Source organism: Simochromis diagramma, unplaced genomic scaffold (genome assembly GCF_900408965.1).
Source record: "Simochromis diagramma unplaced genomic scaffold, fSimDia1.1 OVJJ01000320.1, whole genome shotgun sequence".
Classification (NCBI taxonomy): Eukaryota; Metazoa; Chordata; class Actinopteri; order Cichliformes; family Cichlidae; genus Simochromis; species Simochromis diagramma.
In genome coordinates, this window is record NW_024386773.1 from 8,910,354 (window position 1) to 8,935,716 (window position 25,363).

Below are 25,363 nucleotides of genomic sequence, written 5' to 3' on the forward strand. Positions count from 1 at the left end.
CCTCCAGCGGCAAAGGTACCTGGACCCGGGGTATAGAGTTTGTTTGGGGAGTGTGATTGTGTGTAGAGTGTCCATGTATGTCTATCCCTACATTGGGTGAGTGCTGAGTATTTGTATATGTGTGCATGAGGGTGGGAATGCATGATTGTGTCTGTGTGTGTTTTTCTCTTCTTTCTCTTTTTAAGTGCCCTTTCTCACTGTCCCTCTTCCCTTCTGTTTTTCTTTTCCTTCATCTTTCTTTCTCCCCTTCCTATCCCTCAGTCATGTCTGTCCCGTCTGTAACAACTGAAAATAAAATAAAATAAATAATAACAACAAAGGTCGATCAAATGGACCAATACGGCAAGGCCGTGATGATCCATTTGGCAAAGTAAATCCACTGGGTATCCTTGTTGGTCTTCAGACAACAATTCTGACGGCTAAAGAACCAAATGGGACAGACAAAAAAAAAGAAAGAAAAAAAAAGAAATGACAGCAGTAAACTGCCCAAAACATTTTGACTCCATTCAGTTCTGTAAGCCACCCTGCTGCTGAAAGGAAGGTCTATGAGTCAGTAAATGAGTGAGTCAGTGTCACTGTTGCAGGATACTCTGATGCTGCATTATACAATGCTTCTGTATGACAAAGTGAAATTTAAGTCAAGGTAAGAGCTTGCAGGAGCACTAGGTTATATTACACCAAGGTCAGAGAAGAAATAAGATACTCTGTGTATCGGGGTAAGAGGGTAAAAATAAAACTTTATGTCAGTAAATGTAAGCTTTCTTTTACATGCACAGGAAGGCTCTGTAAATCAAAGTCATTACTTTGTTATCCACCCTTGAATATTTTGCTAAAGTGAGGTTTTGCATCCTTTTTGTAAAAGTTGAAACGGTGCATGAAAGAATTTGCTTGTGTGTATTAATGTCTGACTTCCAGTGCTTGACAAAAAGTGCAGCACAGGTGACCATTATCAGATGTGTGGGATTTACAGTGACAGCTACTATGTCACTGATGATGCAATGCCCTGGTTTTTGTTTGCAAGTGAACCAAAACATGTGCCCCTGCCTTAAGCAGGAGTCTGGTCTGCAGTCGACAATGCTGCTGAGGGATGCAGCAGCCACTCTGAGTCACAGGACACCTGAGCGGTGAGTCAGGGCTGCACAGTTTCCAGGGTCACAGTGCTTCAAACTTCGAACCTCACTCAGATGTGACTATTCTTTGTTGATCTAATTCATCATAGATATGTTGAGATAAGGACAATCCTAGAAATAGTATCAATATCAGAAGAAATTGTCCCAAGTCAGCATTGTCGCTGTAGCTGGGTGAATCGTTTGCACAGCCTCCTACGGTTGCTACAGAAACCATTTCTAGGGGCAGCAGAGGGAGGATTTGGACTGTGACATCACTACAGCATTTTTGGTGCCAACAAGATATTTCAGGTAAAGTTACAGCATGATGACAAAGCACATTTTATCCGCTTGCAGTCAGGTGGATTAGTTAAATATAAATGTGTTTAGGAAAAGTGCGAAGTCTTTATTTTCCATCTTTCCTGTTTCACACTTTCACATCTGGTGCATGTTTTACAGCATATGGTGCAGTACCCTACATTACACTACAGTACTTTGACTCCTAGCTTTCTGTGTGGCCTGTGGGGGGATGGATATACGTATGCTTTCTCTAATATGCTTTCTGGGCTTTTCCTTGTCTCACTGAAAGCTCTGAACACTGAGTCTTGATGCAGAAGAGTGAACTTTATGAATAGCCCCCAGAGTGCCATTATGTGTTCTCAAAAGAGCAGATGGATGAATGGCACCGAGAGAAACAATGGCAATATGTCTCATAGTTTCTATTTTTGGCAACACTGAGTTACAGTTTTAGGGCAAATACCGTACTATAAAAAAACATATCATCAGCGCAGGAAGGAAAATGTCCAGTGCTGTGAGTAATTGTACCGGACACCGCCATTTCTCATCTGGGTGCTTCTATAAAGTTCAAGGATGACATGAGGCAGCTCTCCTGGCAGACACTCCCCATGTTGGCATGCTGGGTATCATCAGAGGTAGCACGCTGCTGTGAGGCATGACTCCTCTCATGTGGAGAATGTTGGCATGATGAGGGCAGCAAAGAGATGAGAGAAAAGGGAAGCTCCAAACAGGTCTCCTCCAAACCCCCCACCCAGAACTGAACACAATCCTGGATTTGCATCTTTGAATCCGCCTGCAGCAGCAGAGTCGGAGAGAACCAGCTGTGGAGCTGTCTGCGATTTTCTGTCTGTGTGTGTTTGTGTACTATGCATGTAAGCTCAAGTGTATGCACCTTCCCCTCCCCAGTGCTTTCTTTTTTTCTAATGACCAAGATCCCACTACTGAGTGCACTGAGGTATACCAGCTCTCACTGTCTTACAGCTGTGGAGTACTCCAGCATGCTCATTCCAACCACATGGACATCCACAGAGGAGAAGTGACACAACTTGGCACATATATCAAAGCCATAAGTGTACATTAAGGATGAGTAATTATTTGGATTTTAATTCTTGGTCTGCAGTGAATAGAAAAAGAAGATACAACGATACAGAACAAGATTTTGTGTTTGCATCTTTGGCTTTTTTTTTTTTTTTACATTTACATTTCATTTAAGTAAAAAGTACAAAAGTACGACATGTATTGAAAAAGGTCCTGAATTGTAAATAAATAGGTTGACATGTTAATCTTTATGTATTTGTTATCATGTTGCTATATTCTTAGCTCTAAATGCAGAAATGAACAATCCAGTGTTTTATCAATTTAGAGCATAACAACACCGATCTCCTAATAAGATAATCTCTAATGTCGTTCTTACCTTTCACAAAACCAAAACATTAATAGAAGATATGTTGTACTGGAGATGTATCTTGCAAGCACAGCTGTCGAGCTTTGTAGATGATTAATGGTAGTGGGTAAATCACAAGCATCGTTTCATTTTCTCCTGGTTAAAAATACATTAAAGAAGGGGGAAAGAGAAGGTACAAAACCACTCAGCAGTTCTGAGGCAATGCACCTGGAGCTGCAGGACACATGGCATCTTGTCTGCAGAGCTGAGAAAACAGAAAACTCAGCAAAGAAGTGTCTAATGGTTAAACCAAGCCACCTTACTTTAAAGTATGTTTAAGGTGACTTTAAGTCATCTGTAGGTTTCTGTACCTTTTCAGATGTTAGGTTCATGTTTGTTACACGTTTGTGCTTGTGTTTCTGTGAAATCTCTAACAACAGCTTTGAAGAGAAATTAACTTGTTAACATGGATCAAATTTTATGATACCCAGGCGGTTTCAGTCAATTCTGTGATAACACCATTACAAAGAAATACTTTTGTAGATCCCTTTAGAAAACATTACAAGCAGGAATATATCAATTTCATGATATAATCATAGCAACCTTTCTGAAAGGCATTTCACAAGGCTATTGTTACATCCCTTTGCTTTTTCTTGGTTAATGTTTCATCATTTTGTTTATTTGTTTCAATGCTGCACTGGGAACACAAGATATGGCTTTAAAAGCAACAGTCCGGAAACAGGATAGCATACTGCAAAGTCAATTTCAAGTAACCTTGGTGTCCTTTTTAGTGCTTGTGCAAAGTTTTTTCCCTTTTTTCCCTAGCTCTAGCTTGCAAACTGTAATTCTCTTTGTCTCATGGGAAACATGAGAATTATGGGTCACACTAGACGCCTCTGGATTTTAAAGTAGTTTCCTGACCTGCACGACAAATCCCAGATGGTCACGTTTGCTGGTTCTAGGACAAGACACTGTATCTTCCTCAGCGGTGCACGTGTAACAATAGTAAAAATAACAATAATCATTGCTAGATTCACAATTTTGTCTTCAGCAAAAATAATATTTTTATCTTCCACAGATTGAATATAATCCATAGATGCACATACAAAGTACTTGTAAGTGGTTCTTCCTCACTTTGCCACAAAAAGAGTTTGCAGATAACATGAAGGCAATAAAATTCTTCAATGACAATAAATTATTGTTCCTACCATAAAGTCTAATTTTATAAGGCCTATCATTTTCAATGTCTGTTGACAAGATGATGTGAATATAGCCTTGAGGTCTTAGTGTTGACTTTATACAAAAGATGATTAAACCTTTAAATTTATTATGTTATGCTAGTGTATGGAAAAATGGAAATAACACCCCTGTAATCAGTCATAAATATATATAACTGAATATTAATGTTTCTAAAAATGTTAGCAAAAACATTTAATCTTCTTAAAATAGTGGCTCTGCATTTAAATTCCAGATACGTGCTGTCAGCCACCTAATAAAGTGATTTTTTACTGCTTCTTATTTCATTCACAGAGAAAAAGGCACCATAAATTTAAACCTTCAATGAAGTTACTTCTTTTTTGGGATCGGTTCTTCATCTGATAGATCAAAGTCTCTGCCGGCTTCTTATGACAAACTTCCATAAATCTCCAGTAAACATAAACATAAATAGACTCGTTTAAGATTTTGTAAGGGTACTGGGGCTTAAAACCCACAATCAAAACCAGTCACAGATACAAAACATTCAAAAGGTTTTTTTGATTTTTTTTTAAATTGTTAAAAATGCTGTGAGAGGACAATATTACATACAAGTTGGTCAAAAGAACACACTGACTATTTGACAAATCTTTAAATGTGTATAAAGGCACCATATACCACATATTCACCCCTCAAGACTCTATCTTCCAAGTTCAATGTTTAAGCCCTGCCTGAAAGCAACAATTGTACTGAGCCACTAGAGGGCAGTACTGAGCTATTTACAGGTCTATTTCGTCTATCAAGGTTCCACACCACGCATCAATTTTGAAATCAAGCATGACTCCACAGACTGTTCAGAGGCCTTACAAACAAGTGAAGTACTTAATGATACATGACGCACTTGATGAAAATGGTGACTTTTAGTGTGATGTCCCAGTACATATTAAAGATGCCAATTACATGATACTGAGAGAGCTCCAGATCCTCCAAATAAAAATAATTAGATGTTAAATTTTTATGAGAAGATTGTTTAGCCAATGTATATATTTTTCATACCTTTGCTAAAAAAAATCGGCCTTTAAATGTTAAGGTGTCACATTTTAGTTATGCTATTCTAAAGATTAAATCATTAATCATTTAATATAGAAAATGATCAACAAGTGAATCTATATGAAAAGAACTACAACTCAGCTCTAAAATTAACAGAAGCAAAGTCATAATTGAACTTTTGTAACTGAACTTTTGTAAACTTCTCATTTATGATGCAAACACTCATGTATTATTAGAGAAAATGCTAATCTGTAACGAATTGTTGGACTGACTGGAGTTTTGCTTTCTGTTTAGCTACACTGTACCAAAAAGCTCACGTGCACAGTTCTGCAGGTGGGAGATGAAAGGCAGCTGACATCCGTTGGTGTGCCAGCTCACATAATGGCGCTTTTACATCTGAAAAAGAGAGCAGCATTCAGTAATACAGTGAGACTGTAGCCTTTCATTGTGTTCATGTAATCTGAAGCTGTGGGCTTCATTTTCCCTAAATAGTTACAGTAATACTGCTGCTTGGTTGATTCTGCCTTAACCATCTTTAAGGGAAGCGATGAATCGCCAAACCCAACCCAAAATAATACGCACCATTTTCCCCTCCAAGGACAAGAAAGCAAAACAACAGTTTGTGAAGATGCAACACAATGCCACGGAAGCATGAGAGGGGGTTACCCAGGAAACCACCGTAGCCATGGAGACTGCATCACAAGGCGGTTCAACAAGCGGAAGGCGGCGATGCGCCGCGCGTTCTACCTCCCTTTATCTATTCTGTCATCACTGCGCACATGACCTCAATCACACAATTATTCACAGTTTTCTTGTTTTCATGCTCCTCCTGCTCGCTTTGGACAAAGTTTGCTAAGATGCAGCACATTTATTCTAAAGAATATACGAGTGACAGGTGGGACCTGAGTCAGTTCATTTGAGTTTTATTCAATATAGGCTATATAGGCAGTTCTGAATTAAAATACACTGTACGAAAAGCTCAACTCATATTTTATGATAAGCGTTTCCATTAACAGCACTCTGCGTTTTTATTACCTGAATAATAATCCGAACAACATGTGGACAGGTTATGATATTAAATATAACCGAAACAGGCATTGGGCTATATAAATTACCATAGTCTATTGATTTCCACGAAGCACAAGACGTCGTTTTTGGACTGGTGGGTAGATTCAGTAGAAGACTATATGCTACACGTCTATCCCAGTCATGAACACCAACAACGGTCGCATTATAACATCAAGATATGTAGGCATCGTGTGGCTTTATACGCTGAAAAATGTCTGTTTTAACAAGCTTTTTTTTTATTGTTATTATTTCCTCTGATTTGAAGCAAACACTTTTTCTGTGCGTGATTTTTTTTTCTTTTTTTGCTCAGGTTAATACTTGTTGATCACGGAGAAACACTGAAAACAGAAAAATCTTCACTGAAGTATTTTTGTATCGTTTCCATTTGCTTTGGTGCAAATAAAATAAAGATTAATACCTTGTTAAAACAGAAGTTTACAGCTTTCATCCACAGATATGGACTGACACGTTACGAGTGGCTATATAAAAATATTATAGGTACTGTCTCATCATGCTTCATAAATGATCCATGGCGGGGTTCATTTACACGTCCGTGAAGATCTTTTTGATGTTCACGCAGTTCTGGTTGTTTTCGGTGGTGAAGTTGGGTTGTTTGAACGCACTGTTGATGCCCTCCTCTATCACCATGTACTCTGACTTGCTGAGAGATGAGGAGCTGCACGACCTCCTCAGCTCCTCTGAGGGGAGGTGCTCACAGCTACCTGTAGTGTGATACTGTGGGTACTCCTCTCCATCAGTCTCTCTGTGGTAAAAGTAGTTGAAGTTGGACACAATCACTGGCACGGGTAAGGCAATGGTCAGCACGCCTGCTATTGCGCACAGAGAGCCCACTATTTTACCACCAATAGTGACCGGATGCATGTCCCCATAACCAACTGTGGTCATGGTGACAACTGCCCACCAAAACGCATCTGGTATGCTGGAGAAACTTGAAGTGGGGTCGTCTGCTTCTGCAAAGTAAACTGCACTGGAGAAGAGAATAACTCCGATAAAAAGAAAAAATATGAGCAAGCCAAGCTCCCTCATGCTGGCCTTGAGGGTCTGTCCCAAAATCTGAAGTCCTTTTGAGTGTCGGGAGAGCTTAAAAATACGAAAGACCCTCACCAATCTTATCACCCTCAGGATGGCGAGGGACATCGCCTGCTGACCGCCGTTGGTTTGCCTCTCGGCCAGCTCTGTCCCCAGAGTGATAAAGTAGGGGATTATGGCGACGATATCAATGATATTCATTATGTTTTTGGAAAAGGTAGTTTTGCTGGGACAGGCAAAAAACCTGACCAGCAACTCGAAAGAAAACCATATAATGCACAACGTTTCGATGACAAAGAAAGGGTCTGTGAATGGACTTGACGTGAAGGGAGCAGTGCCATTAACTGCGGGTGCCACTGTGGCTTGGTCTCTGTCATCCCGGAATTCCGGCAGAGTCTCCATACAGAAAATAACAATTGAAATTAAAATAACAAGCACTGAAACGATGGCTATCCCTCTTGCTGGCCCAGAGCTTTCAGGGTACTCAAACAAAAGCCAAACCTGCTTCTGGAAATCATTTTTGGGGAGGATGCGCTCCTCTTCTTTTATAAACCCTTCATCCTCGCGGAATTTCTCCATGGCCTCCTCACCGAGTTGGTAAAACCTGATCTCCTCTGAGAAAATATCAATGGGAACGTTAACAGGTCTCCGTATGCGCCCTCCTGACTGGTAGTAGTAGAGGATGGCATCAAAGCTTGGTCTGTTCCTGTCGAAAAAGTACTCATTTCTCAGTGGGTCAAAGTAGCGCATCCTTTTCCTCGGGTCCCCCAATAGCGTGTCTGGGAACTGGCTGAAAGTTTTCAGTTGCGTCTCGAAACGTAAACCAGAAATGTTGATGACCACCCTCTCGCAGCATCCCTGGCGACTGCGCTCATATCTGTCCACCGACAGGTGAGGCGCTGAGAGCACGGCGGACTCCTCCAGCATGTTTTCCACCGTCATGACGCCCTTCTCCTCGGCATAACCCCGGTTGTCAGACTCGTTGCGTCCCCTGTGTCCCGCTGACGCGTGCGGAAGGATCACGCTGGAGGTCTGGTCATCCATACAGGTGGTTTTCAGTCTGGAGGAGCAGGGTGCGCCACGCCACTCCCAGCCAAAGCTTACAGCTTTGGAGAGTTGAGGCCGACGCCAGTTACAGCTCCTCCAACCATCACCTATCTCTGCCTATCCACACGCTGAAGCGCTGCACTCCCCTCTGGCTTTTTTTTTTCCAAACACGCCGACACCCACCCACAGCGCGCATATGTCTGACATACGTCCACCACCCGCCCAATCGGAAATTAACTTGACACTTAATGTCGAGCACCCACCCTTGTGTGGCGAGCCGAAAACACTTGATGAAATCAGATCCACACCTGTTAGATCCAAGTTTTATTCTTACGCTGTGAGCTCGTGCGAACCCGTTATTATCTTTATCACGTGGGAATGACAACAAATCAGCACGCCTGCCAGTTCCCTTTTAGCAAAAATAACATAAAGGGCACGAATCCAAAATGTATGCGATTCACCTCCAACACAAATGCAAAAAAAGAAAATCATAGAGGAAAGCAAAGTCCTCGTTCTAATCTTCAATTGAATCTTATTTGTCCTCTTTTCCAACAAAAACAAAACAAAACAAGTGTTGTTAGATACAGCTTCACTTTTCCAACAGAAATGACATCATAAGAATTTCGATAATCAACCGAAACAGAGGGATGTACCGGGGCAACTAGATACGTGCCGTTTTCAAGCAGCGCAGAAAATGAAATTCTTGCATTTCTGCCATGTGTCTTCTTTCTTGTTGAGGAGGTGTTGCTCTCCATGGTGCTGAAAACAAGCGCGCCCCAGTTGGTAAATCTATGCGCGCGCTCTTTATCAGCACTCAGCTGAGTTTATTACGTGCTCAATTTGTGTGTATTCGTTTATAGATGCTCTCCTGGATATTGCCAACATAGCACATAAGCTCCAGGATCAGTCACCTCATTTCCACTCGAAACGAGTGCCCTCTCACACACACACGCACACACACACACACACACACACACACACACACACACACACACACACACAGAGAGAGAGAGAGGGAGAGAGACTTGCCATGTGTGCCATGTGTTGATAGAATCGCCTCAAAGAAGAGTCTGAGTGTCAGTCTTTGTTACGGCTGCGATTAATGACGAAAATGCAAAATCAGTGTTGTTTCTAATTCATCCTGACAGGCTTCATCAAAGGAGTCTGTCACCGTCTGTGGTTTAGGATGACAAGCAGGGTTAATGAGGTCAAATGGGATTCAAGGCTAATGCACAATGCACCCTTTTGTTGTTCTGCCATTCTAGGTTTTCATTTCAACATGTGAACACCAAAGGAAAAGCTGAGCCTCTCTTCTCCCCAAATGCGGCAACATCTAGTACTCTACTACGAACATACTTTAGAAAATCCTCTTAAAGCGGATGACACTGATCCAAAAAACCTACTGACCACCACTGCTTGGGAGGTGGGGGAGTGGGGGGGGGGACATCATAATATAAAAAAGACAAGTGGTATAGTTCTGTAGTAATGAATTTATCAAGTTTTAGAAAAAAAAATCAGCTTATTTATCTTTTTAAGTAGATGTCTAAGAACAACAGTACCATTAATTCTCTTTTGTGAGGACCTGGAAGTAACACATTTCCCAAAGAAGGGCCTTTTCTTTTCTCCAAAGAAAATCTTGACTCGCCATGATAAAACTAAAAGTATTCATCTAACTGTTCAAATATCCATTCTGCGTAATAGATCTAACAGTGTCTAACTGTTTTTTTTCAAAGACCCACCTACCCCATAGATCAAGGCTTAATAAGATTTTTTTAAGAACCCAGTTGGCACAACAGTCATGATACTTGTCTGTTTGTATTAATGGTAGTATGTATAAGCTAAGAAATAAATTACACCAAGGTGCAAAAATATTAATATCACAAAGGTATAACATTTTTGCCCCCAAAGTGTGGAAGCAAACAGAACAGCCTTAATGATGGTGCACATACACATTTTATTCATTCTTAAAACACACACTGTCATGCCCAAAGTGATCAATAAAAAAGCAGAGTTACTTAACTTATTGACACTTGGCTGGTGTGTTTGTGACCATGTGATCATGCAGGTCACAAACAGCACCGCCATTTCTCCAAGTCAGTATCTCAGTTCTGGACACCCTCCTTTGTCCTTATGACTTTACATCATCCTCAGTCCAATATCAATCTTATCTCCTCTTCTTTGCAGGTCAGAATAAAATGACCCCCCTTTGACCCTTCTTGATCAAATATCTTGATCCAGCTTTGTACTACTTCCCACACTGACAGAAACCCTACTTCTTACTAATCTCTCATATTCTACAGCAACAGACTGCAACATCTGAAGAGCATTTCATTTTAAAAATCATAGTTCAATACAGCAATTATGCTGTAGAACAGCGGTCCCCAACCTTTTTTGCGCCACAGACCGGTTTATGCCCGACAATATTTTCATGGACCGGCCTTTAAGGTGTCGGGGATAAATACAACAAAATAAAACTAGTACCGGTACCGAAAAAAAGAAAATTTATTCATAACACACGTGAAAAGACCAAGGAAAACCGAGTAAACGATAAAAACGATAACAAAATAACGCTGAAAACCGATAAAAACCCAGAAAACCATACATTTCACACCTGAGCCTCAACTCTCGCGGCCCGGTACCAAACGACTTATGGACCGGTACCGGTCCGAGGCCCGGGGGTTGGGGACTGCTGCTGTAGAACACACAGTTATACACAGTTATTTCATTTAAATAGCTTTAACGTTACTAACATTTATTGTGAAAATGAAATAATAAAGTGACTCACTTTACCATTTCATGCTGCTAGTTCTGATTGCAGACATTTAATAAATGTCAATACAAGTCAGCAAACACAGAGTCCTGATGTAGAATTTAGACAGTCAAAGATAACAACAAACAAACAAACAAACAAACAAATAAATAAAAAGAACAATAACGCTTATAGCTGATTTTCCTTGGCCACTTTACATGGAGCCCAATATTGAACCATTGATTTAATTTATAGTGAAAACAATGCGTGTATGTGGTTCCCATTACCTAGAAGAATTATCTGACAGGGCCTCAAATAAAAAATGTTTGATAGCATATGAAACATTTTGATATGTGAAAAAACAATGCATAACAGAAAAGATATCAGTCCAACCTGATGTCAATGTAATGACAGGACCCCTAACCTGATCCAGATTTCACATTAGCGCTGATTCCAGCTTCCCAAATCTGAGGATTTATAACTTTTTATATCTATTTTACTGTCTTTGACTTTTAGACAGGTAGTTGGAAAAAGTCGGAAATCTGAAAACACATACTTGGAGTGTGGGAAAAATTGACAGCCTAAAGAAAATGAAAGAAAAATAATTAATAAATGTATCAAGAAAGTGTTTAGTAAGTTGATAAGCAGTGGCTATAATCATCTACTTACAACAAAAATTATACTATGCTAATAAGAGGGAACATACTAAGAAGACTTTCCACATCCTGCTATACCACTACTATATATATATACAGTGATGAGGATGATTATTGTGGGAATGCTCATCTAGGGCTTAAAGATAGAGTCATGAATAGACGTTGCTTCTCCATTTAATTTAAAAAGAATAAAAGTGGAGTGCTGTGGGGCGGAACTTCACGTGGCTTTATTTATATAACTGAATTTCTTGAAGTCTGGTCATGTTTAAGTAATTTTAGTGTAATCTCTAGTTACACCAATTCACTCCCACTCCACTGTTAATAACGTGCACATAAATTTGATTAAAAAAAATTATCCTTTCCAGCAAGAATATTATGCTGCTATTAAAAGTCTCCCAGTGGTTGCAAATCAGTGCGCATGGGAAGTTTTGTCTGGGTCTTTGTCTCCATGGCAACAAAACATCAAGTGTTTTGTAAAAAGACAAGGAGTTAAGTTGAAGAAGTTACATAACTTCCGGTCCGACTCGTGCAGGAGCGGGTGGACCAAGAGTTTTGTTGTTTTTTTTTCCACATTCCCACTGAGGGATGAACACATTACATATCAGAACTGAAAGGAGCCGGTCTGTTTGCATGTAATGCAAGTGCATTTTTTAACTGCAAGGCCACTTATTAAATGCAAATGAACCAGTTTAACATGAAAACACAGACATAAAGTTTCAACCCTGGACAGGAGAATCACTTGAACTTAAAAATAAATGCCCATTAAACCAGCTTTTGGCTTTTGACCCTGTGAGAAAAAAACAAAACACGTTATGGTGGGAGTAGCAAAGTTGGTTGTTTATATACAGGAAAAGTCATTTCCTGATTGCATTGTTTACGAAAGACAAAGAAAAATTAATAAAATAAACTTTAATTAATAAATTCACCTTCAGATGCCATCACTAAATTAGCCAAGCTGTCAGACAGTTTTTAAAACTGTCAACACTGCAGGAGGTTTGTCGTCTTTAACTTAAGCCAAGAATTCTTGGTAGATTTTAGATATGTTCTGCACATGCTTATTTCCAATATCACATGCATTTATAAACGCTTAAAAGCATTTCTATTCCACAAAGTCACTCGCTTAATTTTCCAAGCCCTCTATCTATTGGCTGCCTGCTGAGAATAAAACAGACCTATTATGTATCCAAACCTCTGGAGCTGAAATCCGCTAAAGATAGCCTTTTATCAGTCTGGGAAGTTAGAAAATGACTTATTAACTCTGGTGGAAGCTGGAATTTTAAGTGACAATACAAATGATATTTTGTGTCTGGTCTGAAGGAGAATTTAATATAATAATCCCTTCCCAGAGATCATAACTGCATTTTTCATTCTTCAACATTGTCGACGGTGTCAGAGGAAAAGGAGGATGGTTTTCATCAGAAGTGACAGTGCTTGGACTGCTCTTTGAGTAATGAGGACCGAGGCTTTTTTCTAACTGTTCAGTCTGGTTCACAGGCTCACACTGGTAGATCAATAGAGGCAGGGAGAGAGAGAGACCAGCATCTATCGATCAGTGGTGCATTGGCTGCGATCCCGCACAGAATCATCGAGCATTCACACTGTCCATTGACACAGCTATCATAAGTCACAGTGAAGGTCGAGGTCATAAATAATGCAACAATGCTTTTCTTACCACAGTTTTGAGCAGCCACACAAGGGGTTAAATGCGGACTGGAACTGCTTGTTCCCCTATAAGTCCATATCAAAAAAGCACTACGACAAATTCAGTCTGATCAACTTGAGGCAGTTAATATGTCATAATCATAAGCTATCAAATACTAAAATGGCAAACCTGTTTACTGATAAGCAAAAATATTGTGTCCACCGTGTCTATGTTTCTGCTTATGCTGCCTTCATAGCTACCAACATCTTTATCTAAACCATTCCTTTGACCTTGCATAGTATGAAATGGACCAAGTCCATGCAACAGTACATGAATGCTGGTGAAGAGTTAACATTGTTGCTAGAAATATCTACCATCTGTTGTTCCTGAGGTGGCCCATTAGCTCTCCTACAGGGGACTCTTTGCCTCATGTGCTGGGCTACTGAAGGAAAAACCCTCACTGGCTCTCTGTCATTCAGTGTTTGTCCTCTGTCTCCGTGTGTTTTAAAGTGATTGTAAACAAGGATGAAGTATGTGATGACATCTCTTGGACAGAGCATGTCGGGTGTCGCAGATTAAGAAGTGGTGATGCTCTCCTCAGTCGTCCTCCCACTCTCATTATATCATCTTTGAAGATTAGGTCAAGCTGGTACATTTGGTGGCTACGAGGCAGCTTACCAGATTTCTGGCTGAGTTTGTGCAACTTTTCTTTAAAGGTATCTTGCTGTGAAAGCTTGATGAGAATAAGTGTGCTCTTCTTTTCCTGCTTATTTAAAGGTTCTGTCATCCTAATACACTTTACAAGTTGTTGAATCTGATCAATGATGTTCACAGTTCGTATCGAGAACCATTCACCATCTATTCTGAAAACCTTGGGTGTGAAAAACTATTTACTTTGGAGTCTTGATTCAGTACTTGGATTGCCATATTTACAACTGTTCCTACCAACCGCTCTTAACCTCCTAGGACCTGGCGTCCACATATGTGGGGATGACATTTTGGGTTGTCTAGACCAAAATACTACATTTTGCTCTACAAGGGCCTGATATCCACTTACGAGGACATTATACTGCCACTGTTCTATTCAAATTTTAAACAAATATCCTCATATGAAAATCTCATTTTTCTCAGAAACAAAAATTAGGTAAAAAAATAAAAATAAAAATCTGGTAATTCTTTGTTTTTACATTCATCAGGTGCCAATCAGCCCAAATATCAAAGAGAACTTTAAAATGCATACCATGGAAGAGTTCGGGTCTTAGGAAGTTAAGCTGTTTTGCTTTTTAACTGTTTCTCTCTTGCATAGGATCTCAGGTCGATTGAGCCAGTTTTAGTTAATCAGCTCTGCTGCCATGAGGCCAATTATGACTTGATCAGTTTTGACCACGATCTGGTGCCAAGCTCAGGGGTCAAAGGTTTCTCTAATTCTCTACAGTTTGGGATGAAGAGACGAAACCTTTTAGCTAAGTTAATGATGTAGTCTGGTACTATTTGTGAATCTTTCCAAAAATGCTTTCTGTTAGCCCCGAGGCTTATAATTTCTTTAGTTTATTGTTCACAATAACAGAGCTTGGTGCAGGCACAGTGAACTCACTTACCTATGAATACACAATAAGGTTTTCTAAGTCATTCACATAACTCTCTTGCACTGGGTCCAGAGTGATGGACAATGGTTCATCCCAAACAACACCTTCTGACATATTGTTTGTAGTACTGTCTCTTCAGGTCTAAGGCCACCATCTAGAAAAAAAGACTAGACTCTAATTAATTTGGATAATAAAAAACTTTTTTTTAATTAAAGCAATATTAGTCATGTCAGCCTGGAGATTATACCTCACATCAGTAAACGTTTTTAATGATACTCTTTGTTTTTTTTCTCCATTTTGTTCTCTGTATTTTACCACCTTGTCACTGCATTTTTATCTTTACTAGCATGGAAGTTATCACAAATCCGATCAAATGCAATCTTATCTGTTTGTCAAAAGTTAGAAACCCATTGTGGGCTGTTGTGTGCTGATCTCAATTCTGTGAGTGCCACTGAAAAAGCTGCAAATACAAAAATTTTGGAATCTGAAATTCGAGTGACCATCATCAATTCCTATATTTATACTAAACATGCTTTTCCTTCCTGAAACTTCGAATAGATAAAGTGAACTAGGATCCTTTATTGTACACAGGACTGCATCTCTCACTCTTTCCTTTTAACTCATCCGTATTATAGAGTCCGCGCTTTGCTTCGATGACCTTGAGGTTTCTTTGGTTTTCAAGCTTTTTCAGTTGCTGATGTGCGTCAGTGGCTGCCTCCGTTTCAATTTCAACTCTCTTTGGAGGTAACTGTGCAGCTGTCTGTGCTCTCTTAGCTGAAACACTTGAGGACACTGAGGGATGGTCTGAGCCATGGCCGAGTGCGGTGGCTTTGGGGCTGTGGATCTTTATATGGATCTAGCATATTCAGTGAAACGCCATGTGTTCTTTCGCTTTAGCATCGAATTCCTTTGAGTTCATAGTCAGGATTCTCACAGTCACTTTAGAGAAGCCATGTTTTTATGTCCCAGTGGTCATTACCATTAACATGTTATGGCTTTCTCTACCGATTTATTGTGGTATTTTTTGTCTTTTCCAAGCTTTGATCAAAATTCGGTGTCCTATGATTTGTAGTAATGCTTGCTAATTATTGTGAATATAACAAAGACACTTAAAGAAAGACCAATCTCACAAATCACACCAAAAACTATAGAAATTAAGCAACTTAAAAAAACAACAAAATCAATTTTAGAATACAATTTTATTTATTATTTATAATACTATTAATTTAGAACAATATGGAAAATTGATGTACACTTCTTCTGTTGCCATGGCAACACATATAAGTAAGTCTTACTCTTGTAAATTGGTCTAAAGATGCCAGTCCATGACATGGCAGACAGATGGATAATCACACTTTTACAGCCCACCCACAGCTTATTTAATATCCCCAGTTAACCTAGCGTATATTGTAGGTTTGAACCTAGAACCTTCTTTCTGTGATGTGATAGTGCTAACCACAGCACTACATCCTGCCATCTGCAGTATTTGTAATATATGGTAAAGCAGAATAAGTGCTTAATAATTCTTAATATTTGCAACACTGGAACACATACTAATAGCCAACTAATCCATGTTGAACATACTGTAGTTTCAAGTAGATAAGGTCGTAATAGTGGAAACAATAGTGGCAATACATGTCAACTGTACTTTGAGAACCTTGATGCTAAGAATTTTGCAATATACATGCTGTATGCTTCTGTAAGTCTGCCTCACTGGCAAGGAATTGCGAGCAGCTACCATTTCAGCAATGCATAAAACAAGTGTGACACATACGGAGGACAACAAGGAACTCGGCTTCACATTAATTCATGTGCCTTAATGTCATGGTGTTGCACTTTGAAAACAAACACTGAACGCATAAACATTACCAGTGCATACATATATAGGACTTAATTTTGCTTTGATGTGGATTACACACATGCATGTAAACAAAAGCAGACAGAGACCAGTAAACTCAGCCTTTCCCAAATAAAATTAAATGTTTGTACAGAAACGCAAATCCCATAACTCAACTGATGAATGACAAATACTTGTGATTAGCATCATCTGACCTTTAACACAGACAGCACCAAATATGAATTTCTATCAGGCTCCAAGGCACAGTTGCAAGCAGCAGCCATGCTGTCCACAGGGATATGACTTAATGTCATCCAAATATAAAAGATTACAGCGGTAGTCATGGATGTGAAACAATACATGTTCTGTTGCTATTCCAAACTTCATCCCTGCAGTGACGTGTGAACGTCTTGGGTAAGAAAGAAGTCACATTCTGGAGAAAAATATCCAGCCCGCTTGATTAGAGGTCCCTGCTGAGAAACTCTGCCCGTCTATGACACCCTCCACCGTAATGGATTGATAGGGCTACAGAGAATGACCCCCCTGAGCACTGCCCTATTGCTTTATGCCTACCTCACACAAGTTAGTTCTCAATAACAAAGAGACCACAGGCATGGCTTGGATGCTAATAAAGTCACTTTGATTGATTGTTGACTGAGTTTGGTCGTATATTTTGCGAACAGGTTGTTTAAGGTGGAGCTATGACTAACAGAATTAACAGTGATGGGTCTTGGATTGACTGCCATACACAAGTGTTGTGTTTAATAGCTGTTTTATACATGAAACATCATCATAACTATTAAACACATGCTGTGTTATGCTTTCTATGTATGCTTTGTTTGGCTTAAGACTATGATTATGTCTGACTTTAAAGATTCAATCCACTATAATGCAAAGCAGGCAATTCTAATATTTGAGAAGATGAAATTACTGATTATTGCTGCATTAAATGGAGCTATACAGGAGCACAAAAATTCTGTACCTACAATTCCAACAGGTACGATTCAGGATTTGATCAACAAGTCATCACTATCATGCCGACATACTTGTAATTCTTTTTTATTTGTATTTGATAATTTCTTAATATTAGGCTGTGTTATTACTGCACATTATCAAGCTTGCATCTCCCTGAAAGAAGTCGGCGTGAGAGACATCTTTGAAGTGAGAACCACAGTTTGTAAGGAGCAGATGGGCTGACTAATGTAACTCCTGACTGGTGCTGTGTGTCTCACTGCCAAATCACACTGAGAGATGGCAGAACGGCTCATTTGGGAATGTAGCAGGCTGCAGCAGGAATCACCAGGAAAGAGAGGAGCAAGAGCTCAATTAAAATGGTTATCACAATAAACAACACCCAGCATATGCTTATTTAATCGCTGTCTTTTTGGCTGCAGACTCACTTCTCTTGTTTATGTGACAATTTGATATTGTTTCTGAATGCCAGAAGATGTGGAAATCTCCATGTACCTCTGCACAAGAACACTGATGCAAAACATCCTTAAGAGGAAGCATTTCATTGAAAGTGTGGGTGGCTTTACACATGAACTGAAATGTAGATAGTCTAACCAATATATTAGCTTCAGGCTTGAAGTAACCCAGAATTCACACTAGGTTTCTACTATCCAGACTTTCAATATGAAATCTGCCTTCATAATTACATTTCAGCTTTTTAAACATTTTAATTTTCACACTAGAGATGTATACACAGATTTAAGCACCACTGAAACAATTACTGCTGCTGCTACTGTTGCGACATAGCTAAATTCATCCACCATTTACTCTGTGATGTAGAGAGTAATTAAGCAGTTAACACTGGCTTACAAAATGTTTCCTCTAGTTTTACAAATAAACAGATATAAAGGTAATCATCAATGTCACTGCTTAAGGGCAATTTAGAAAATACATGTAAAATTTTATATTCCAAAATGAATGTGCTGTAAAACAATGCTATTTGTGAGTAGGATAAATAGTTATATGAAGAGATAAAGATATGTACTGATGTCTACAGTCTAGTCATGTTTCAGGCCACTCTTAGATTTTTTTTGCCAGACTAGTTGCCAGAGTTAAAATTAGCATGCTTAGACTCAACAAACCACCACTGTAATAGGCTACATTGCGTGACCACAAATTGTCTGCATGCAAATTTCAGTATACATCATTAAATATCCAACACTACCATTACCAATTTACAAAATGCCCATAATAGCATAATGCTACTGGCAATATTACAGGGAAAACAAAGTATTCACGGGGTTTTAATTAGTCCTGTAAAAATCTAAGCACAAATGTATTGCTTTGAGGTGATCATGTAGTGCCAATCAAATACACTTGCTTAACTGATCATTACCAAGCATAAACATCTCTGTAAAACAACAACAAAAACAAACAAACCAAAAAAAAAGAAAAAAAGAAATAAAACAAACAAAAAAAATCCTAAAGGCTATATGTCAGACTCAAATCACCTCTGTTAGCATGTTAATGTTAAAGTTCATGACATCCAAATAATCTTTTCCCTGAAAGAAACAAAATAGCATGGATTGGAAAGTTGCATTTGAACCAACCACTGCTTCTTAGAGAGCCCTGCAAGGGACATTGGAGAAAAAAAAAGATGAACTTTTGCGAGATCTCCGCTACTTTTTGATAGTTCTGTTTCTGTCCGTACAGAAGGGCCCACGGAGTAGATATGGAGGAGGATTTAAAACGTTTCCCGCAGTCAAGAGAGGTCTCACAAGAGGACATCATGCACATGCAACAAGACAAAGCTACGGAGGCCCGCAAGGGACACTGTAGAAAAAAAAAATGAAGATGAACTTTTGCGAGATCTTGCAAAAGTTCATCTTTATTTTTTCTTCTCCAACTGTCAAGCACGGTCTTGGAGGGATGACGATTTAGGCTTGTTCGGTAGCCTTTTGAGTCAAATGTGCCCACAAACCTAAATGAAAGATTGGCTGAAATTCCTGCACAATGATGTGAGAGGCTGACAACGTCTCACTTCATAGTGAGAGACAAGTAAAAAGATTACTTTACGTAATTGCTGCCATAGGTGGTTTTATAAGCTACTCAGTTATGGGGATTTACTTAATTTCTCTGCATAGAGTCCTGTGAAAACTTTCTACATCGCAGGAATGTATATCAGCGACAATTTTATATTCTGTCAGTATTTTTGTGGCCAGTTTTAACATAGATTGCTCACTTTTCTGGATAGTTTTTGTAAAAATGTAAGACAATTAGACTGGTGCTACATCTAGGCCTGTCATCAGGAGAATTAGACTCCAACCTCAATATGTTAGACATTTTGGACCAAACTGCTGTGTTTTCTTGTCATTTGTGATTTTTCCATTTATTTACAGGAGAAGAAAATAGGAAACGGGCCAAAAATAGAAAATACATGTGCTGGATCTGGCCAAGTCAAGCTAATATCATTGTGCAGACAGGTGGTGGCATAGCTTTGATGGTATTTAGGTTTTCCTTGTAGTAACCATGGTAACCACTGTAAAAATAAAAAAGGGGAGGGGGGGGGGGATCCCAGTGCTTCAATGATGCAATGGGATTTTGCCAGCCCAGTATTCCAGGCTGTGAAATTAACACACTGAGATTAAATTTCACAGCCTGCTGCCCACTACACACTGTTCTCCAAGCAGCTGAATCCCCACATGTACACACACACACACACACACACACAATGCTTTTGTTTACACATAGGTAGGAAGATATGTAAAGCAGGATTAGCGATATCCTACATATTTGACTGCGTGATTTACAATCTATATATATATATATATATATATATATATATATATATACTGTATGGGATGCTTCCATAAATGCAAACAAAGATCACCCACATAGTGTCATGTATGAAAACAGAAACACACATACTGTCACCATGCTGAAGTATCACCGAAATAACAACCCCACGACTGCAGTTAATGATGTGGCTGTCTGCTATAGATGTTTTCCAATCAAATTCTCCTCTGGAGCCCTAGGTGGAGAAGATTCTTATTATGTACCTGCCACTTGTGATTCACTGTCTCAGCACTGGTACATTGACAGGAACATCATTTATACTCCAGTTATTCCACGCTGACACGTGCCGCCGATTGAGAAAGGGCTGTATAGATTAGAGTTGTCTGAAGAAAAAAAAAATTCATCTCTTAGTGTAATTCTGTTTTACTAGATACTGGCTTCAGTATAAAGAAGTCAAAGAACACATGTAGGCAAATAATGACAGGTTTTAAAAACAACCTCAGATTAGCTGAACTAATTTAGAAGAGAAAACCAAACCAACTGTAAAATTATTACCCCAAGCAAGTGTCATCTTTCACAGTTTATACTTCAGTTCTTCTGTACTGGTTTTGCAGTGGCATTCAAAGTGCTCTAAAAGCAGACAGAAGTCTCTAGAATGGGATTTAAAAACAAATGGGAAACAAACAAAAGATAAAACAAAAGCAAAACACAAACGAAATGCAGAAACACTGACACAGAAGCACACCTGTAGTGCTGTTGTAATGTAGTAATAAACTGGAAGTGGTCCCAAAAGTAAAAATATGCAATACAGACACCAACACATTACAAAGTTTTTCATTTAGCGAGTACAGTTTGACTGTCATTGTAACTAAATGGGCCCAAAGGCTTAATAAAAATGAGGGAAGAGGGAAAAGGCTTTCAGACATGTGGGGTATGATGATATGCACAAGTCAGGCTAGGCTGGGGACAAGCATTGCAATTTAGTTTAGGCTATAAATGCTGTGAAACCAAGACTAGTTTAATTTTTGTTCACCTCCAAAGGCTTAGAAGAGTTCTTGCAATGCACTACTGAATAGTAAGCCTCATGCTCTTAAACCTCATCTTTGTGTTTTGAGTCCTTGGAATTGTTAGGATGCCTGGGTCGTTGACCCAGGGTATTTGAGTTTATTATATTATTTATACTTAGTCTTTGGTTTCTTTGAGTTCTGTCTCATGGTTTATGTCTCTGTCTTCTTTAGTTGCTCTGTCTCCCCTATCACCTGCATCCCCTTGTCTAGTTTGCGTCTCTGTGTGTCCTTAGTGGCTATATCCCCGTGTCCAGTCAGTGTCTGTGTCTGCCCTGGTCCCACGTCTCTGTTCCCTCTGTTGCAGTGCGTGCGAGTCTGTGTCTTTGTTCAGTTTGTGTTATGTGTTTCCTGTTTTACTTTGAAAGTCCATGTCTGATGTTAATGTGTCTGGTTTTGCTTCCCCTTGTCTCGTTAGGCCTGATTTGCCCCAGCTGTGTTTCCCTCCTGTTACCCATTCCCTGATTGCTCCCTCTGTGTATTTAAGCCCTGTGTTCCTCTGTGTCCATGTCGTGATCTACCGTTTTCTTAGCTGTGTGTTCTGTCATTCCTCCGGTGTAAGTTTATTTTGATTTTTCCAGTTATGTTATATTTGAGTTTAACATTAAAGTTGTTTTGAGTTCACATCTGTTTCCGGAGTCTGCACCTTGGGTCCTATTCCTGCCTGCACACAGCCACACCTAACAGAAGATCGCGACCAGAACATGGACCCTGCAGACTCTTCAGCTTTTGGATTCAACGCTGAGATGGAGCGGATGATTAAGCTCCTTGACCGCATTGCTCAGGCCAATGATTTGAGGACCATGGCAGTTGGGCTAAGTGCTGTAGATGCCATCATTCGGAGCAACCCTCGGCTTACTCAGTTTTCTATGGACACTGTGCTGGGCGGCTCCATAGCTGCCTGGAGGGAGCAAGTCAGGGCTGGCGAGCTTGCTCTCTCTACCTTCACTTCCACTTCTTTACCGCCGCCCCAGGACAACACACACTTACCACCTGCCTCGTCGCTACCTCAGACTGCCTCTCCTTCCTCACACCAGCCGGGACCTTGTTCGCCTGCCCATTCGCCTGCCTTTTTCCTGGCGGCCATGTGGTCGGATGAGGAGGAGGTCTCCGTATCTCCGCCAGTTTCAGTTCCCTCATCTAGAAGGAAGCGACGCCATCGTCACTCCTCTCCTCGGTCATCCGTCCAGCAACCTGTCCCCGCTGGAGGGTCGGTGGAACCGCTTCAGCCGCCTCTTCCTGCTGGAGGGTCCGAGGGGCCCGTTCAGCCTCCCGACTCCGCTGGAGGGTCCGAGGGGCCCGTTCAGCCACCTGTCTCCGCTGGAGGGTCCGAGGGACCGCTTCAGCCGTTTCTTCCTGCTGGAGGGTCCGAGGGGCCCGTTCAGCCTCCTGACTCCGCTGGAGGGTCCGAGGGGCCCGTTCAGCCACCTGTCTCCGCTGGTGGGTCCGAGGGGCCCGTTCAGCCACCTGTCTCCGCTGGTGGGTCCGAGGGGCCCGTTCAGCCACCTGTCTCCGCTGGTGGGTCCGAGGGGCCCGTTCAGCCACCTGTCTCTGCTGGAGGGTCCGAGGAACCGCATCAGCCACCTGTCTCCGCTGGAGGGTCCGAGGAAGCGCTTCAGCCGTCTCTTCCTGCTGGAGGATCCGAGGGGCCAGTTCAGCCTCCTGTCTCTGCTGGAGGGTCCGAGGGGCCCGTTCAGCCGTCTCTTCCTGCTGGGGGATCCGAGGGGCCCGTTCAGCCACCTGTCTCCGCTGGAGGGTCCGAGGAACCGCTTCAGCCACCTGTCTCCGCTGGAGGGTCTGAGGAACCGCTTCAGCCACCTGTCTCTGCTGGAGGGTCCGAGGAAGCGCTTCAGCCACCTGTCTCCGCTGGAGGGTCCGAGGAATCGCTTCAGCCGTCTCTTCCTGCTGGAGGATCCGAGGGGCCAGTTCAGCCTCCTGTCTCTGCTGGAGGGTCCGAGGGGCCCGTTCAGCCGTCTCTTCCTGCTGAAGGGCCCGAGGGACCGCTTCAGCCACCTGCCTCCGCTGGAGGGTCCGAGGAACCGCTTCAGCCTCCTGTCTCTGCTGGAGGGTCCGAGGGGCCCGTTCAGCCGTCTCTTGCTGCTGGGGGATCCGAGGGGCCCGTTCAGCCACCTGTCTCCGCTGGAGGGTCTGAGGAATCGCTTCAGCCGTCTCTTCCTGCTGGAGGATCCGAGGGGCCAGTTCAGCCTCCTGTCTCTGCTGGAGGGTCCGAGGGGCCCGTTCAGCCGTCTCTTCCTGCTGAAGGGCCCGAGGGACCGCTTCAGCCACCTGCCTCCGCTGGAGGGTCCGAGGAACCGCTTCAGCCGCCATTAGCCTCTGCTTTGGCTATGCCTGGTCCAGCTTCTGCCTCGGCTTCTGCTACACCTGGTCCGGCCTCAGCCTCTGCAGCTCCGCCTGGTCCGGCCTCAGCCTCTGCAGCTCCGCCTGGTCCGGCCTCAGCCTCTGCAGCTCCGCCTGGTCCGGCCTCAGCCTCTGCAGCTCCGCCTGGTCCAGCCTCCGAGGGTTCAGTTTTGTCTGCCCCTGAGGTCTCCAATCTGTCTGTTCCTGCACGTCCTGCACGTCCTGCCCGGCCTGCACGGCCTGCTCGTCCTGCCCGGCCTGCTCGTCCTGCCCGGCCTGCTCGTCCTGCACGTCCTGCTCGTCCCGTTCGGCCTGCTCGTCCCGTTCGGCCTGCTCGTCCTGCACGGCCTGCTCGTCCCGTTCGGCCTGCTCGTCCTGCACGTCCTCTCCGGCCGATGACTGGACGTCATTGCTGTCATGGACGGCCCCCTGAACTACGTCGCCGTCGGTGCCTCCCGCCCGGCCGGCCTCCTGATCTGCTCGGTCGCCGTCGGTGCCTCCCGCCCGGCCGGCCTCCCGATCTGCTCGGTCGCCGTCGGTGCCTTCCGCCCGCCGGCCTCCCGATCTGCTCCGTCGCCGTCGGTGCCCTCCCGCCCGGCCGGCCATCCCGATCTGCTCCGTCGCCGTCGGTGCCTCCCGCCCGGCCGGCCTCCCGATCTGCTCCGTCGCCGTCGGGTGCCTCCCGCCCGGCCGGCCTCCTGATCTGCTCGGTCGCCGTCGGTGCCTCCCGCCCGGCCGGCCTCCCGATCTGCTCGGTCGCCGTCGGTGCCTTCCGCCCGGCCGGCCTCCCGATCTGCTCCGTCGCCGTCGGTGCCTCCCGCCCGGCCGGCCTCCCGATCTGCTCCGTCGCCGTCGGTGCCTCCCGCCCGGCCGGCCTCCCGATCTGCTCCGTCGCCGTCGGTGCCTCCCGCCCGGCCGGCCTCCCGATCTGCTCGTCGCCGTCGGTGCCTCCCGCCGGCCGGCCTCCCGATCTGCTCCGTCGCCGTCGGTGCCTCCCGCCTGGCCGGCCTCCTGAACTGTTTTCTGGGCTCTTGGGCCGTCAGCCTCCGGGCCGGCCCCCTGACCTTTTTGTGAACTGTTTTTCCTGGCTGCCTGCGCCTGTCATGAGCCTGTTTTTGTTCTGTTGCTTTCCAGGCTCCGTTGTTGTTCTTTTTCTTTTTTTTGTTTCTGGCTCTTTGTTTGGTTTGTTTCGAGCCCTCCATCCTGTTTCCCCCGCCGCCCACCCTGGTTCGGTTGTTTTTGTTTTTGATGTTTTGGTTGGGCTGTCTGGAAGCCAGCCCTTAAGGGGGGGGTACTGTTAGGATGCCTGGGTCGTTGACCCAGGGTATTTGAGTTTATTATATTATTTATACTTAGTCTTTGGTTTCTTTGAGTTCTGTCTCATGGTTTATGTCTCTGTCTTCTTTAGTTGCTCTGTCTCCCCTATCACCTGCATCCCCTTGTCTAGTTTGCGTCTCTGTGTGTCCTTAGTGGCTATATCCCCGTGTCCAGTCAGTGTCTGTGTCTGCCCTGGTCCCACGTCTCTGTT

General features: G+C 42.6%; 1 protein-coding gene across 1 annotated transcript; it reads right to left on the reverse strand.

Annotated features, from left to right (window-relative positions):
* Positions 1–3,029: 3,029 nt before the first annotated feature.
* LOC120718342 (potassium voltage-gated channel subfamily A member 3) lies at positions 3,030–8,756 on the reverse strand. The gene has a single exon (XM_040006852.1). The coding sequence runs from the start codon at positions 8,191–8,193 to the stop codon at positions 6,643–6,645; it is 1,551 nt and encodes a 516-aa protein (XP_039862786.1). The 5' UTR covers positions 8,194–8,756; the 3' UTR covers positions 3,030–6,642.
* Positions 8,757–25,363: the final 16,607 nt, after the last annotated feature.

What these genes read in the sequence shown, in the direction of transcription:
- LOC120718342 (XM_040006852.1), bottom strand. Translation starts at nt 8,193, where the DNA reads ATGGATGACCAGACCTCCAGCGTGATCCTTCCGCACGCGTCAGCGGGA.